This window comes from Martes martes (assembly GCF_963455335.1).
Source record: "Martes martes genome assembly, chromosome: 2".
NCBI classification, from domain to species: Eukaryota; Metazoa; Chordata; class Mammalia; order Carnivora; family Mustelidae; genus Martes; species Martes martes.
Window position 1 is genome coordinate 144,027,846 of NC_137889.1, and position 17,320 is coordinate 144,045,165.

The following is a 17,320-nucleotide window of genomic DNA, read 5'->3' on the forward strand; positions in this document are numbered from 1 at the left end:
AAGCAGAGTTGCTATCCTCTAGGAACTTAGAGCCAAGAGCAGAAGACAGACAGCAATGAGAGGAACACAAGAGGCAGCTGTTGGAGGACTGAATGGAATTAGCATTAGGTCTAACAAGAAGCGAGGACCTCTGCTGCTCCATGGCTGTGAGTGGCCCTGAGCAGGCACAATGCCCTCAGCTCCTTACTAGATACCTTGGACAGCTCCTGTTTGTTGCTTTGGAAAACCTCTCCATTCAGGAGGCCAGTGCGCTTCTGTAGGAATTGGACCCCATGGTCATGAGGCAGGGGTTGTTTCTTATAACAAGCTCCCAAGGGGTGGGCAGTTCAGGGCTGGGACAGTGGCGTCCACTCTTTGCTCCACCATCCTAAGCCCCGTCCACTCTTTGCTCCACCATCCTAAGCCCATCCGCCTGCGTCCTCCTGCATCCTGCCTCTAAGTCAATGGAAGGCTGGCGCGCCCCAGGCCTCTTGCACATGCTCAGGACAAGAAGAACAGGGAATGCCAAAGAAGGGGATTTCTCCTAGCAACACTTGGCTCTTGCATTAGAAGAGAAGCTCTTTGCAGGGACCATACTCTGTCTCATCAGCCAGGACTGTGTCACCTGGTCACTGCTAGGTACTGGGCTAATAAACACGTTCTTATTATAGCCTGTGGTGGGCAGGAAGCAGGAAAGAATGGAAATGCAGGTGCTTTAGTACTGTCAAAACAATGCAAATTCATGATCTTACAGTTCTGGAGGTCAGAAGTCTGACATGGGTCTTACTGGGCTAAAATCAGGTGCTGACTGAGCTGTGATCCTTCTGGATGCCCCAGGGTGGGAGAAGTCTGCACCTGCCTGTTCCTGCTTCTGGAGGAACCTGCCTGCCTTGGCTTGGGGCCATATCACACTGTACTCAGCTCAAGTCATCACTTCTTCTCTGACTCTGATCCTCCTCCTTCCCTTTTAGGAGGACCCTGTGATTACACAGAGGCCCCCCGGGTATGCCAGGACATCTTTCCATTTCAATATCCTTAATACACTCACTTGGACAAGGTCCCTTCTGCCTTGTTAGTGACTAATCACAGGTTCTGGGTATTAGGATGTGGTCATCTCTGGGGACCATTATTCTATCTACTGCATGGATCCCCAGTTTTAATGAGGAAACAGGCTTTCACTGGAAAGCAGGAGCTCTGTGTGAGCACCTCCCCACCAGTCCACTCCCCCAGGAGCTACCTTCTCTTGTTGACTTCTGCCCTCCGAAAGCACAGGCATCACTGTCCTTTCTCGATGGACCAGTCAGAGGCATTATCTACTGACTTCCCATCCTCTACACTCTTCTCTGCCCACCCTGGTTGTGAAGGGTCAGCAGGGCTCAGTGTTGGTCAAGTGCCCAGCACAGGCACTGATGAAATTTCTCATTATTCTTCCTAAGTGTAAAAACCACAGACCTCAGCCCCAGTTGGACAAAATGCCCACCTGCTTGTCTTGCTCCAGGAGATCTTGGAAGAGTTCCCACTGCTGCTTCCGGAAGCGATCTGACTGCCCCAGTTGCTGAGCTGCGTTCTCCTGGACCTCCTGCCTCAAGTACTCGCACTCTGCCCGGGAGAGGCCTGTCATGCCTGGCAGTGTCTCGAGGAAAAGGAGGTCCACAAACTTCTGGAAAGTTTCCATGGTGCTGCGGTACAGCTCCTAAAGCCAAGAGCACGTGATAGAGTTACAAGGCATGTGCTTGCCCTGGGCAGGGCCATAGGCTTTCCACAAAGCACAGAGGAAACCCAGCAAAGGGAGCTCTCCAATCACACACACAGAGACACACAGAGACACACAGACACACACAGACACACACAGACACACACACACACCAGGGCAGGGGGAGGGGCAGAAGGAGAGGGAAAAGCAGACTCTCTGCTGAGCGTGGAGCCCAATGAGGGTCTTGATCCCAGGACTCCAGGATCATGACCTGAGCCGAAAGCAGACACCTAACTGACTGCCAACCTGGTTATCTCCTTTAGAAGCATCTACTCAGATGCACAGAATCACAAGCACACCTTCACCCTGCACCACACACCTTTGCATGCACGGTATTTCCAAGCATCTCCTAAGATACAGACTCCACAGGTGTAACCCCTCCACACCTGACACCTCTCCCCATGTTAGAAAAAAAGGGAGTCTTTACCTTGGTGGCCCAGGCCCTCCCAGGCCTGGCAACTAGCCCAGGCCCAGGGAAACCAAATATACAACATCCCAAGGACATCGCTAGAGAGATGAGCCCATGGTTACTTTAGAGCGACCACAAGCCTTTATTGAAATTGATATATTTGCTGCCACCCACTGAGACTGGCCTGGTGCTTCTACATCCTGTGCTCATTCCTCCAGTAGCAACACCTGATGGGCGTTTTGGCCTTGCTTTGTGGAGGAGGAAAGTGGGTTCAGTTGACCAAGATCTTAGACTCGAACCCTGGCTTAGGAGAGAGAGCTTCAGCCTGCTGGAAAATGTCCCCTACTGGGGGTGGGCTCAGGTGGGCTCAGGGGCCACAGGGCAGGGCATCAAGGGCAGCTGCCCTGTGAGTATGAGCTCACTAGACCAACCCCATCCCCTCCATAACAGTAGTTCTCAAACTCGGCTGTGCATCAGAATGCAGTTAAGATAGAGAAACTGAGGCACAAGTTAGATAAGCTGGTCCTGAGCCCAGAACTGGCTAATGGCCTGGTTGGGATTGGATGGAGCCCAGGCACCTGACTCCAGAGCCAGGATGTCCCTGCCCTACCACAAGGCCCACACAGAGCCACATGTGGTCTTCTTATGGGGATGTCTGTCATTCCCCCCTAATTCAGGATAGCCTCATCTTAACTAATTACACTTCCAAGTAGGGTCACATTCTGAGGTTCCAGGGAATAAGACATTTTGGGGGCTACTGTTATGAATGGAATTGTGTCCCCCAAATTCAAATACTGAAGCCCTAAGCTCCATTATGACAGTATCTGGAGATGGGGCCTTCAAGGAAATGGCTGAGGGTAAGTGAAGTCATAGGGTGGGGCCTTAAGCCAATAGGGCTGTGTCCTAATAAAAGACCCCAGAGCTCTTTCTTTCTATGAGTACATGGGAAAGGCCAGGTCAGGACACAGCAAGGAGGTGACCATCTAGTACCTAGGAAGAGGGTCCTCATCAGAACCCAACCCTGCCCACAACTTGACCTTGGACTTCTGGTCTCCAAAACAGTGAGACACTAAACATCTGCTGTTTAAGCCCCTGTCTAGGGCTCTTTGTTAAAGCGACTGAGCTGACCGATACAGACACCCTTCACCAGTATAGCCGCCGTGATGCTGACGGTTTGTATTTCCCACCTTCAGATGTTTTTCTGGGCCTGGGATGCACACCGACTGCTCATCCACAAGGCCTGTCTCCCCCTTCGAAGCTTGGCCCAGGCATCACTTCCTGCAGACAGCTATCTTTGACCTGGCCTTAACCCCAGGCACCGCTCATGCCTCTTCTCTGTACCCATGAGCAGGGATGTTGTAATGGGAGCCGACTGGGATCAGGCACGTCCTGGATGCCAGCTGCCACCTAAGGACTTCACGCCCATTCAGTGCCCACATCACCCCTGTGAAGGCCTATCATTGTCCCCATTTCACAGACAGGGAAACTGGGAACTGCTAAGGCCCACTCAAATCTGGAGGCCACATAATGAGGAAGGGGAAGAGCCAGGACGCAGACCCAGGAAGTCTGAGTCTGGAACGGACCCCACATGCGCTTCCCATTGCTGCAGCACTTGTCGATTTCCTTCGCGCTGAGATGTCTGCATTTCTGCTTTCCAGCAGCTCTGGGTCTTGCACGAGGCAGGGGCTCTGTATCTCAGTCATCATCCCCTGCCAGGAGGCCCCTGTTACTTTGGAGGGGACGGGTAGTCTCCCCTGCTCCCTCAGTCAGTCCTCAGGCCAGCATGGAGTCCTTGTCCCTGTTCTGGAGTTGCATGAGGTTGCCCGGGGAGAAAGAGGTGCTGCTGTTCCTCCAACCCAGGCTCCCTGTTCTGGGGTCAGCTCCCAGACCTCCGTCCTCAACACTGCACTGCCTGCGGACTCCCACAAAAGCCAGCCTCCTTTCCATTCCTGGGTGAATGTTTGGGGCATTTGGAGGTCAGAATCCTGAACACCCCAGAAAGGGAAGATGCCTCCAATAGAACCCTGGTGTGTGAGGCGGGGAAGGACCCACAGAGGTCATGTGGCTTGTCTGTTGCCCAGCCAGAGGGCCAGGGTGGGACCTGAGCCTGTATCTTTGGGGTCCAACCCACAAGGAGATGGATTCCCACACATGCGCAGATCTGGAGGGTTCTCCGGAGGTCCCACCGTGAGGCCACGTACCTGGCAGAGCACAGCCACGGCCTCAGTAGTTCTGACATTCTCCTCTTCCTCCAGGGAACTCCGGGTCAACCTCTGCCTCTCCAGAACCGCGTGAAAAGCCTGTGAATGAAACAGGAGCTGAATCTTGTGGGAAAATGCCCATTTTTTTTTTTTCTAGAAAAATTCCCCCAAAGGGCCACTTTCAGAGCTGGAGGATGTCATCCCTGATTTATATACAAGGAAACCGAAGCATGGGGATATTGCGTGGCTGCAAATTGCAAACCTGATTCTGGCCACAAGCCACCCAGACATCATTCTGTGACTGAGTTGCTGGGGACCATCGCCCAGGCCCCAGGAGATCACCCAGCAGAGCCCACCACCTAGCAGGGGCAAACTACATAGGCCGTGAAAGGTCAGTGTGGTCAGCCCTGACCACGTGGCTGAGCCCTGCTCCGAGGAGCCCAAAGAATGGGCTCCTCAGATCATGCCCCGGACATGATCAGAGGGACAGACTCCTCTTAGGGACGTCCCCTGGGGAAAACGCCCCTAGTTCACTTACTTATTCGTTCTCTCGTTCATTCATTCTTTTATGCATCTGTTCCACCTTCTTTCCTTTATCCGAGTCTGTTGAGCACCAGTGCATGCCTGGCCTGCACTGAGGTGCTTGGGCAGAGCCGACCTGGGCCACCTCCCCCCCACCACCCCTGCACTCAGGATTGTGCAATGCGATGGCCAGAAATCTCTGAGCACACAGAGCAGCATAATCCTACAGCCTGACTTAGCTGCATCTTCTCCAGGACAGAAATAGCCCCCCACTCTACCTCGCGACCTGGGAGGAGGCCCCTTGAGGGGGTGGGGTCTCTTCTCCTGGCTTCTCACTGGGGAGCTGCTGCGGCCACCAAGCTGGCCCCAGGGAGGTCCTGTGCCTGAGCTCCGAATGGGGCCTGGATCCAGTGACCGTCCCTCTGTCCCCCCGGCAGAGGTGAGACAAGGTGCAGCTCACACCAATGCAGAGGCCCAGACAAATAGTCGGGCCACGGCTGCCCCTCATTTTGTCTCCCAAGTTGTTAGGACAACCCGTGAGGTAGGTGCCAGGACTCCCACTGTGCAGAAGAGGAAGCTGAGGGCTGGGGGGTGGGGAGCAACGTGCCCGAAAGCGCTCAGCTCCTTAGCGGTGAAGTCAGGATTTCAACCCATTTCCAGGTGGCCCTAGTACCCGAATGCTTGACCACTGTGCTGTATGGACAAGCAGGCGCCCCAGCCCCTGCCCATTAGCAGGGAAATACAGGGGCAAAGGCCCTCTCTCTCTCTCTCTCCAGTCATCCTAGCCTGATGACCTCAAGGAGGGTGTCCTCTTGTTTCTTGTCCAGCAAGCCTCCTTGTCCCTGTCCTTGTCAACACAAGGGCATGTTCTAGTCCAGTCACCTCCCTGGTCCTGCCATGGAGCCTCCCATTCACGGTTGTCCCTTCCTCTGGGCTGGCTGTGCCCGTGGATGTGAGGGTGAGTTGGGAGCAGGGTCACCTGGAGGAACTCGCCCGGGGCCGTGGTCGGCTGAGCCTCAGCCAGGAAGCTCCTTTCTTCCTCTTCTTGGGCCAGTGTGAGCTTGGCCATCTCCTCTGCTTGGCGAGCCAGTGATGCCTTAACCAGGCCTTTGCCTCGCTGGGCAAAATCTGAAATTAAAGTAAGCCACAGGACATCGCAGATTACTCCCCGGGCAAGACCTTCATGGTCTCCTGCCTGTGCCCAGGATGAGAAATATGGCTTTACCTTTCAGGCAGAGGTGCTTCCGAAAGGCCAGTGTTAGGAGCCCCTGACCATTCAAAGCCCATAGCCCCACGTTATTTGAAGGGACCCCTACTCCCTCCTCGGGCCCAGTGCTCAGAACACCACAAGGGGCTACATTTTGTGGTTGTGCAGGGCGACCGGCCAACCTGACCAGGAGATGAAGAAGAGGTATTTTTGTGGGGAAAAAGGTGGAAGGCGTAGGTGACAGGGGGAGGGACAGGTGCTAGGACAGGACGGAGGAGCCTGGGTCCACAGGAAGACTGCGAACTCTCAGACTGCAGTTGAGATTTCAAAACGACGAGGACAAGTTATTAAATCAGCAGGGGATGCAAGGAGGGGGAACCCAAGGGCAAGACCCTCTGCCTGGTGTGGAAGGTGAAGGTTGGCAGAGAGGTGGGGTCTAAACCCAATCTTCACCCCACCCAGGTCACTGGGCCGGCAGAACAGTGCTGGGGGCTGGGCTCAGTCGGCTCCTGGTGAAGTTCAGAGAAGGGCAGGGTAGAATCAGTGTCATGCCGGATGAGGGACAGGGTCGTGGGATGAGAAGGATGAGGGCTGATGGGCCGTGTAGGACCCCAGAGAGGGCTTCTGGAAGAGGGGACAAGAAGTGAGCCTGGTCCTTCTCCTTTGGGTTTTTAGGGAGATGTTGAATATAGAAGCAGGAGAAGTCAATGAGGGCCAGGCCCCCATGGGTCTGCAGTTCTGGGAGATGATTGTTTCAGCATTTCATACATGTGGTGTGTGTGTGCGTGCGCGCACGCACACACACACACATTCTCACATGAGCATGCACGTACCATCCACACTTGTAAGACAAGCCCATTTTCTTGGGTTTTGTCTAAGAATGTTTAGCCTCTGGCACCAAAGAGTGTGACCAGGTGTCCAGGGAAACCAGAGTCCTCCCTCTGCCCAGGGTCCTCCCTCCACCCCCCAACTGTCTCCTTGCCTCCCCTGTCCTGTCCAAGTTCAACAGAGTCTGATCACTGGGGGTTGTTTTGGCCTCCTGTCCCTGTCACCCTGTGCTGCTGGGACCCCTTCCCACTGGAAGAGCCCAGGTCCCTGTGTGCAATGACCCCCAAGGCCTGATGTGCTTCGTTCTACACGGTCCAGGCTCCAGCCAACAGCAGGCTTCCACATGGTCACAGAAGCCGTGACACTGAGGGACACAAAGACCTCATGGAATGGCCTGATGTCCCAGCTCTAAGTGCCTGCCTTCTGACTCCCTCTCGGAAAGACAGCAGGCAGGCGTGGCGGAGGGGACACGAGCCACTGCAGATAGAGGACCGGGCCACTGACTGCGATGAAAACCTCACACCATGGACTGAATTGCATTCCCCCTAAATTTTAACACTAAAGCCCTAATCCCCACAATACTGCATCTAGAGGGTAAATGAGTTCGTGAGACTAGGGTCCTAATCCACTAGGCCTGGTGCCTTAGAAGAAGAGGAAGAGGTCCAGGGAAGGCCTTCTCTGCCACGTGAGGACACAGAGAGAAGGTGGCCAGCTGCCGGCAAGACACGGTTTCTCACTGGGGCCTGACCGGCCTGGCCCCCTGCTCTTGGACTTCACTGCCTTCAGAACTAGGAGAAAAGAAAGGTCTGATGTGTAAGCCCCCTCCCATCTGTGCTATCCTGATACTGTGGCCCGAGCTGACCAAGACCCCTGGGGACCCCCTGGTCCTACAGTGTCCACACCGGCGTGAGTGTCAGAGTCTGCTGGGGAAACTGTGAAGTGCACGGACTCCGTGCCCCGGAGAGTCCTGATGGGGATCCAGAAAGGCCCCATCTCTGTGCGGCCACTCCCGGCCCCAGGGCAGATGTGCAGCCTTGGACCCAGGACTACGGGACAGTGAGGCACTCTCCTCCCCGGAGGCCTGGGGCAACTGATGCTGGTGGCAGAGGGGGTACCAGCCCTGCAGCCAGAAGTTTCTTTTTTCTAGTGATGGGACCTGGACTAAGCCTCGGATGCCCTCATTGTCTTGAGGCCTGATCTGCCCACCTCCCAGGGTCTACCCCAGGAGCTGGGGGGTGGGCATGGGAAACAGCCATGTCGGGTTCCCTCTCCTGCCCCACAGGCTCAGCCACGGCCCATCCTTGCCTGCGCTGCTGAGCAGGCCCTGGGACTCATGTCAAGCCACGGGCTATGGCTGAGTGGCACGTGTCTGGGCATTTTTCGCTTGTTGCCACCCTCCTTTGCCTTCGGCATGGTCCAGGTGCTTCTGCGGGAGGAACTCTGGGGCCTCCGTCAGCCTGGTCACTGATGGCTAATCGCAGCAGGCAATCCCTGCCCCTAGGGGCAGCCTTATGGGGAAGGCAAGCAAGACTCAGAGCAATTAAGGTCTCCAAGGGCTGGAAGGGGATCACAGCTTGTGCTGGTCTCCCAGGTCTCCTGACGCTTTGGAGCTGCCCCCCAGGCCTGGCCCCCCTCCCCAACCCCGGCACAGGAGGGCTGTGCACCCTAGACCCAGCTGGGGCTCACTCACCCCTGCTGAAACGCTCCGCCTCCCCCCAGAAGGCCTTGTGCTGCTGGGTGAGCAGCTCCTCCTTCTGCCGCCCAGAGAGCTTCCCCTCGATGGTCAGCAGCTCCAGGCCTCGGGAGAGGGCGGCCAGTCGGCATTTGGTCTCCTCCTGAATTTGGAGTTTCAGAGACTCGATCATCTTTGCCATGTGCGCCCGGCACATGGTTCTCTCCAGGGTGTCCTGGGAAGAGAAACCCCTGGGTCAGTGCCCCACCCCGCAACAAGGGTCCGCCAAGGGCAAAGGGCTCCATCCTGGCACTCCCATGCCCTGTGAGCCTCCCCAGTCTGCTTCTTGGCTGCGGACAGAATTGTGAGGCTGACGCGGTATAACAGACATAAAGCTCTTGGTACAGAGTGAGAGCTCCTCAGGGGACTGCACTTCTGGGGACGGGTTCAGTGCAGGCACGTGACCAGAGAGGGACCTTTCTTATGGCCATCCCTCCCTGTCACTGGGACCTTTGGCCTCCACAGCCCTGGAAGAGAAAGGCAAAGACACAACAAAGGTCATAGGGTTCCTGGGCTTTGGGGCCTCAGAGAGCCTGGGACACAGGGTTTGAAGAGATTTTCGAAGGTGAGACTGACTTGAGCAGTGGTTCCCTCGAGGTCAGACTTGAGAACAGTCCCCCTCCCCACCACCCGTCCCATCACGGCATCATGACTCAGGACAGGACTCATGGAAAAGACCCCTTCCTAGGGCAGGAAATGCTGACCAGAGGCAGATGGGACCATGTGGGTCTGGAAGCCTCAGGGCAGCTGCTCACCCTGCAGAATGACCGTGAGGACCGTGGAAGCAGGGGGCCGCTGCTGTTTGCAGGAGGCCCATGTCCCAGGGCGAGGATGCCTCTTCCAGCCAGACATGGCCCCAGCAGACGCCTGAGTCCGCCTCAGCCCTGTCTAGTCCTCCACGCCTGCAATCCTGCCTCTTCCCACCAGGCCCAGGCACAGCGGGCTCAGGCCCTGCTCACATCTGTCCTGCCATCCCAGCCTCTCACCTGTCCCCCGCCCCCTGTGCTCTGCCCCCTGCACGGTGCCCAGCACACCTGGCTCTCATCTCTGCCAGGCCCCTGCATGCTCTGGGCCCTCCACCTGGGGCACACTCTCTGTTCCTCTCACTCCTCTGCCTGCTAGTCCTACTCATCCTGGCCAGACTGGGCTGTGGGGTGCCTTCCCTGTTCATCCTGCCCTGCCCCAGTGGGCCCCTCCTCCACGCTCCCCTGCTCTATGTGCTTCTGTCTTTAAGGAGCTAATCACACGGGATAGTCCTAGGTTGCACTGAGCTGAGCTTCACTCGTCTGTGTTCTCACAGTGTGTGACCAGGGCAAGGACAAGAATGGCCCAATTACAGGCAAGAATGCTGAGGTTTATTCCGGAAGGCCCCATAACTAGCCAGAGGACAGTATCTTTGAACCTTCTGTGGTTAGGCACGCCTGACAGCAGTGAGCAGGCCCATGACCACTAGGGGGCGCAAGAGGATAAGCACTGCGTGGCCACGCGCAGGGTGGGAAGGCTCTGCTCCACGAGGGACCCAAACAGGGGACACTGGGGAGCAGGGCACCCGAACCCCCCAGGAGCCACCTCTGAGGTAGCACGATGAGGCCTCCCAGCTCAGTACTGACAGCACAAGTCCGGGTATATATTCAAAGGAAGACCGGAGTGGAGAGAGGTGAGCATGGACAGAGGGACATCGGATGGGAGGCGAAGAGCCCCTCCTTGCTCTCAGGGCGCCCGGGGCCAGAAATGGGCTCCACCCGTCAGAGCTGCAGACCTTGGGTACAGTGTCCTTCTCGGACACCAACATACAGAGCTGCAGTGAACATTAAGTTAAAACAACAGCCAGAACCTAGTAAGCGATCAGGAACACAAGCGCGGGTCATAATTATCTACAAGCTCCTGGCATGGCCCTTGACCTGGCTTTTTGTCAGACATCCCAGGAGAGTGATTCTCACAACCTCTGGGGCTCTTTCCAGAACCCTATTGGTTTGATTTTGATATTTAGTGATGTCATATGAACATACAGGTCCAACTTCCCAGACTAGAATGCTCAGACGCTGACCCAAGAACTTAACATCCTTCTGGAATTGATCAGTGACATAACACGAGATCCACAAGCTGTATTTTGGGAGGATACACAGGATGTGGACAGAGCACCTTTCTTCTGTGCAAACACAGATTCCAGCCCTTTGCAGGCAATCCCATAAGGATTTGATGTCTGTTTTGCCGGCGGCCCTGTGGCCCACAGGGTCTAATCACTAACACTCTGAGCACGTCCCATGGGCCAGGCTCTGTTCCAAAGGCCTCGCATATCGTCCGCTCTCTAATATTCTCAGAACAGATGCTCTTCTGATCTCCACTTATAGATGATGAAAAGGAGTCACAGGGAGGTTAAGTAACCTGCCCCAAGTTCATCCAGCTACCAAGCAGCAAGACTGTGGTATGAACTCAGGTTTCTAGCTCAAGTCTGTAATACTGTTTCTGTAACAGAACGTGGCCCACAAGTTCTCATCAAATGCTGGCTAAGAGAAGAGCGTATTGATAACCTGGATAATTCTTTCTCTTCTTTCTATTTGGAAGTTACTGGCTAATACTCAAGCCAAAGTCAGCTAAGGAGACTTTTTTTCCCCGCATCAATATCCTGCTGACAGTATAATAAACAAAAAGAAAAAAAGAAGGAAAAATTGTCTTTCTCTTTTGATAAGCAGTAATATCAGCAGCCTTATCAAGTTAAAATCCAATTCACAGGGGTTTGTATGACAAATCCGGAAGCTTGTTGCCAGGGCTCAGCAATGTCATTAGACAGCCTGGGAATCCTAGGTGGGTCATTTAGCTGGCTCCCTGCTCATTAGGAAGAAAATATCCACCATGCCTACCTTCTAGCAGTGCCAGGGAGGGAAAGGAGATTGTATGCATACATGAGGAGCAAAAACATCATGTTTTCAAACAGCTGTTTTACCCGGGGAGTTTGTTAAAATGCATAACCTGAGACTGGCCAGGGGCGGGGGAGGGGGTGCCTGCATTTCTAAAAAGCCCTCGGGGGTTGTTGGGGCCTCTGGTCTGTGGACCACACTCTGCTGGTTGTGGACCAATGCAGGGCCTGTCCCGTGAGACAGCAGGCAAGGCCAAGACCATAGCTGAGAAACCCCACAGTGACTAGGGTGTTATGGGTCCCTGAGCACTTCCCCGAGCCCCGCCTGCAGAAACTCCTAGGACCACTCTTTTATAGAGTAATTGAAGCTCAGTGGGGTTAATTAACTGGTTCAAGATCACACAGCCTCAAGTGGCAGAGCCTAGGTTCAAAGTCAGGTTTGTGGATTCCTCTCTACCAGTGGATTGCATCTCCAAGTATGTATCAGAATTGTTTGTGGAGCTTAAGACCAGCAATACCAGGGCTTCACTGTAGACCAATCAGATTGGATCTCTGGGCATGAGGTCTGGGTGGAGGCATTTTCTGAAATCTCCTCGGGTGATTAATGGAGCCGTTGGAAGAACAAAGAAAGCTCAATCCACACAAGTGGGCATCAACTATGACTACTCACTGTGGTCACCTTGATCTCTAAAAACCCCAGACTCATTAAGTCAGAGTCTCTGGGGGCGGGGCCCCATCTGGGATCCCAGCATCAATACTTTTAAAGCTCCCCAGATAATCTCAGTGTGCAGCCAGGACTGAGATCTAGTGCTCTCTGCTGGCTGGAATCTCCACTTAACGAATGGGAGGGTGGATGTGTTGATGGATGGATGGGAAAATGGGTGGATGGATGGATGGAAGGAAAGATGGATGGACAGATGGGTGAATGGGTGAATGGATGGATGGATAGATGATGAATGGCTAGATAGATGGATGGCTGGACAGATGGATGGATGAATGGATGGAAAGATAGAAGGATGAATGGATGGATGGATGATAGATGGAAAGATGGATGGACAGATGGAAGAATGATGGATAGATGGATGAGTGGTTGGATGGATAGGTGAATTAATGGGTAGAGTGATGGATGGATGGATGGACAGATGGATGGATGAATGAATGGAAAGATAGATGGATAGATGGATGCATGGATGGATTAATGGAGGATGGATGGATTCACTGCTATTCTCTGGGTTCTACACCCCCATCTACAATTTAAATGTGTTTGACTTGATCTCTATGGCGCATTAAGCTTCTGGATTCCACATCCCCAGTGTGGGTGTCTTCAGGTTCCCTCCCCTACCCCTTCAGCATACCAGAGCCTGCAAATCCTGAGAATCACGTAATAACCCTTCGGCTGCAATCATTCTTTCCGTGAGCGTCATCATGAGCTGTCGGGCTTTGGAGCTCGAACACTTAAATTGGTCCATAAGAAAGTGCTGGATGTTTTCCATCTGTTTCCAGAAAGCTTCCATCTGTGAAATGAGAATGAAAAGCAAGAGGTGGGTGTAGAAAACTTATTTAAGAAAGTTATAAAACCAGACTGTTCGTGCTTGAGAATTACAATTCATTCCTTATCACACACTGAGATTCTAAACACTCCTGCATTTGGGAGCAAGTTTATCTCGGCAATAATCGAGTTCTCTAGAGAGGTTCCTCCTTGGTGTATTGTAGGTGCCAGTCAGTTTCAAGGTGGCTTTTCAGCAAACACCAATGCTCTGCTGATAAGGAAGGCAGGCACAATGAGATCGCCCTGTGTAAACAGCTTAAAGACTCTTAAACAGGCCATGATTGCTGCCTGGGGAGTGTGTGAAATTCACCTGTGTGCTCCTGGAAGCTTCCATATCTCCCAAAGGGATTAACCATGTTCTGGAAATAAAAGTACGAAGGCCATTTACATTTCACTTATTGCCCTAACAGTACAAAAGAGCAATAGGGCAAAGACAGTGCTGACCATGAAAACCTTCTGCTCTAAAACTGTTTTCCTCTCCCCCCATCTCATCAGAAGGAGAGGTGGTAATCAGAAGGAGAGGTGGCTGAGAATGTCGGGGCTCAAGCAGCCTCCCAGAGCTCCAAGAACCAGGATACCAGCAGTCATAACCCCCTCCCTTTATGGCACACAGGGTGGCACGGAGGTGCCAGGCTCTAGGCCTCATGCATTTTGTGGGTCCAGGTAAAATGTCTACTGGCTGGCTGTAGGAATGGGTTCAGAAAGTTGGGTCACTGGTCAAAGGTCACAGAGCTGGGAGGCAGGGGCAGAGTTGGTGCAGGCCCACGGAACTCCTGGAGTGGTGGTTTTTCTCCACCGTGGCTCAGCCTCTCTGACTCTGAATTCATCTGGGCACCTCTTGCTGCACAGGGCATGGGAGGGGTTGGGGCTGAGCAGCACCAGAAGCCTGCCCTGACCTTGGGGCACCCACGGAAAGGCGGAGACAAATGCAACCCAAATACCTAGCCACTCTGACCAGCCACCTCCAGGGGGCAGCGCACAGCCGAGAGGAAGTCCACACTGGGGTGGGCAGGCCCCTTGTGCCCCCAAGAAACTGCTACGTGTCCCAGCCATCACACCTCTGGCCTCCCTCCCGCTTCCAGCCCCCCACTGGATAGGCTCTTTCCAGACTATTCTAAAATGACGTGACTATCACCTGCGACACCCCGCCCACCTCCAAACAGAGTTGGACGTCCAGCCAGCGCGCCTGCTTCTCCTCCAGCCCCAGAGATCCAGGATACCCACCCTATTTTTAGAAACTCTTGATTCCCTTGGCGTCCATAACGTGATTTTCTCCTGGTCCCTCAGAGTCCATATTCTGCCTTCCTGTCTCAATTCGCCTTGTCTCCTCCTCCTTAAATGCCTGGTAGGATCCCAGACTGGGCACCAGGCACCCCTTCCTACCTTTCCCCAAACACCGTAGGCCCAGGCATCTCTGCTGCTGGAGGTCACCACATGTCTGAGAATCCTGGGCATACCACGAATCATCTGCTTGAAATACGCAGACGCGGACAGGCAGGTCCACTGCTTTGTGGAGCCCGTGGACCCGGGAATCCAGGCTGAGCACCATCCCTCTGCCACTCATGCCAGGAACATCCTTGCTCTCCGTGTCCTCTAACCCAAGCTTAGTGGAGACTCTCCATCCTCAGGCATCTCCAGTTCAAGATGGCAAGCCAGGACTCACTCAAGGGGGCAAGCCGGCTCCCCTCCCAAATTGCTTCTCATTCTGGAATCCTTATTTCCATAGAACTGATCCTTTACACTCTCCTCTCCTCTAAACCTCATTATCTGCTACCCTATCAGCTCTCCCACCTTTTCTTACCCTTCTCTTTTTGCAGCTGCCTTCATGAAATTTTCCTATTGTCCTAGCCCCAGAACACATACCTATCTTCCACTGAGCTGCTTGAGTGGTCCTTCTAAGACAGAAACAGATCCAGCTGCCCTCTGCTGTCAAACTGCAGTGACTCCCACCTCCTTGGCATGAGATGAAAACCCTCAGGCCAGATTTCCGGCTTTCTCTGGCTCTGCTTGCTCCTCAGTCTGCCTTCGCTGCCTTCATTGCCTATCCATTGGCCAGCATCCACCCACATTTTTCCCAAAGGCCTCTCGATGGGTCTTTTCTTCTATGAAGACTTTCCTAACTCTAGGATAAAATGGATTCCTCTTTCCACTGGATTCCACTTTCCACCTCCACCTTCTGGTGTTCTCATTTATCACAACACTTGTAAGCTATAAAGTCTGCATCTGCTCACCTTTTGATCCCTGTACTAGGCTAGCCTGTGCATCTCTCTGACAAGGCCAGGTCCAAGGCCATTCTGAACCCCCAGTGTGCAGCACAATGCTTGGGTGTCAAAAAAAAAAAAAACAACACCCAATTTTTTTTATACCTAATATAGAAACAGGGGGTACTGGAATATAATGCAAAAAGGGATATATGAGGGAAGCCACCCTCTCTGGAATTTAAAGCAGGCTTTTATGAGTGATGCCGGGTTGGAGAAGTTAGCCGCTAGCATCTGCTCCAATCCACAGGGCAGGAATGACATACAGGGTTAGAGCAATCTTTGCTTTGAATGACAAAAAGATCAATCTAAAATTTAAGCAAGGAGGATTCATTAAAAACAAAACAAAACAAAACAAAAACAAAACAAAAAAACCCTCTAAATCTTGGCCCCTTTATTTTACCTTCTCCATCACTTACTTTCTGAAACTAGATCCCTGGCTTTGGGGCAGAACACATCAGGGATTTCAAGTCTTAAACATGCTTCTAGGTGCCATCTCTTTAATCTCACTAATTTAACTTCCCCAGAAACCAAGTTTCTTATAAGGAAAAAGAAAAGAAAAATCCATCACATACATTATCTATTAGCTGCTCAGCATATTCTCGCTCCTTCTTTTCCACATCTGCCAGAGAGATATACTCAGAATCACCAGCCCCCAACATTTCCGTGTTTGACAGTTTGACCTGAAGTCCCTTTTCTAATTCCTCTAAGTCCTGGGGAAAATAGAAAAAGGAAAAAAATGCAAATAAGCAAAGGAAAAAATCTAACATACCTTAAATTCCAAAAAAGAAATGCTTTTATCTTCTAGCACAAAATATTTCTTAACCATCAATAGCTGATCTAGGTATCGTCCTACTTAAGGTTTGATGATAGAAATCTCTTTTGCTCATTAGACATAGACTCTCAAGAATACTGGGTTCTTTTCTTCTATATTGCTCCCTCCCTCCCTTAAAAAAATTGAATATACTTTTTAAAATGATGAATTAGTACCTTACATTTCTTATGAAGTCCTGGAAAATGCCATGACTTCAGGCAGGAAGACGGGAATACTTCTTCCCCACACCTCTGGTTTCCACAGGGAAGGATTACTCACTACACCCCAGGGAAGGCGGGACACGATGTGATTGGTGGGCTCAACAGCAGGAAGTGGGCCCCTTAACTTGTCCGGCCTCTTCCTCTTTGGCATGGGTCCTCCATGGGGAGGCCATGACGGTGGTGTGGCCTCGGCCTGGGGTGTGCGGATAGTGAAGGCCTGCCGCGGAGGTGGCCCGCGTAGTCAGCAGCAAGGTAGGCAGTCTGGCGAACCCTGGGCTTCAGAGGACGGAAGCCGGCCTCTCCGTGACGAGGCCGACTTTCTATCCGCGTGGGCGCGGCTGGTCCCCTTCCGGAGGTTGGGGGACCATCAGACTGGCTCTCCGTCAGCAGGAGCCGCTGCGGTGACTATCGAGCTCTGTGGTGCGCGCGGCGGCGTCAGATCCGGGGTCTGCGGCCTGCAAAGCCCTTGCTCTGCCCTAGAACCCTGCTTCGCTATTCCGCGCGGAAGGACTCGCGTCACCGTGGTGGTCGTTGTTTGTGCGCCGGGGGTCACCGAGACTCGGTGCGCCTTCGTCTCCCCGGCTGCAAACAAAACACTGACGGCCGCCGTGGGGATGGAATGCAACCGCGTGTGCCTGGCCTGAGGGGACCAGCCCGGCAGCAGCGGCCCCCGGGATGGGGGTGGTGATGGTGACGAGGCACGGCCTCCTTCCCGGGGGGCAGCGACTCATCCCTCCGCGCGGGACCCAGAGGAAGGGGGAGAAACCTGCCCTCGGCATCCCCCACCTCTCGTGCGGCCTGACGGGGTAATGGTGCTGCTGCTGACCGGGACGAGGAAGACGGTTGTCGGGTGGTTAGAAGGATGGGGGCAGCCATCACAACGCAGGGCCTGACTCTTACTCGGCCAGGTGCCCCCTACACACTTGTCTTGGCCCTTCCGTGATCCCGCAGGACGGGAGTCACGACCCCGGGGCCCAGGAGGGACCTGGG

General features: G+C 53.6%; 1 protein-coding gene across 7 annotated transcripts in view; it reads right to left on the reverse strand.

Moving 5' to 3' along the window:
* Positions 1-17,320, reverse strand: part of EVC (EvC ciliary complex subunit 1) — a 62,357-nt gene that overhangs the window by 21,849 nt on the left and 23,188 nt on the right. For 6 of the 7 annotated variants that reach the window (XR_013966329.1, XR_013966330.1, XM_080795915.1 and 3 more), the window contains exons 7-12: positions 15,871-16,008; positions 12,844-13,002; positions 8,590-8,806; positions 5,844-5,992; positions 4,343-4,441; positions 1,460-1,672 (exon numbers count right to left, since the gene is read on the reverse strand). Coding sequence is in view for 5 of the 7 variants with exons in the window: in XM_080795915.1 (XP_080652041.1) it covers positions 1,460-1,672; positions 4,343-4,441; positions 5,844-5,992; positions 8,590-8,806; positions 12,844-13,002; positions 15,871-16,008 (975 nt within the window). In the remaining 2 variants the exon portion in view is untranslated. The remainder of the gene's footprint in view (positions 1-1,459; positions 1,673-4,342; positions 4,442-5,843; positions 5,993-8,589; positions 8,807-12,843; positions 13,003-15,870; positions 16,009-17,320) is intronic. The other variant, XM_080795917.1, reaches the window with a different exon arrangement.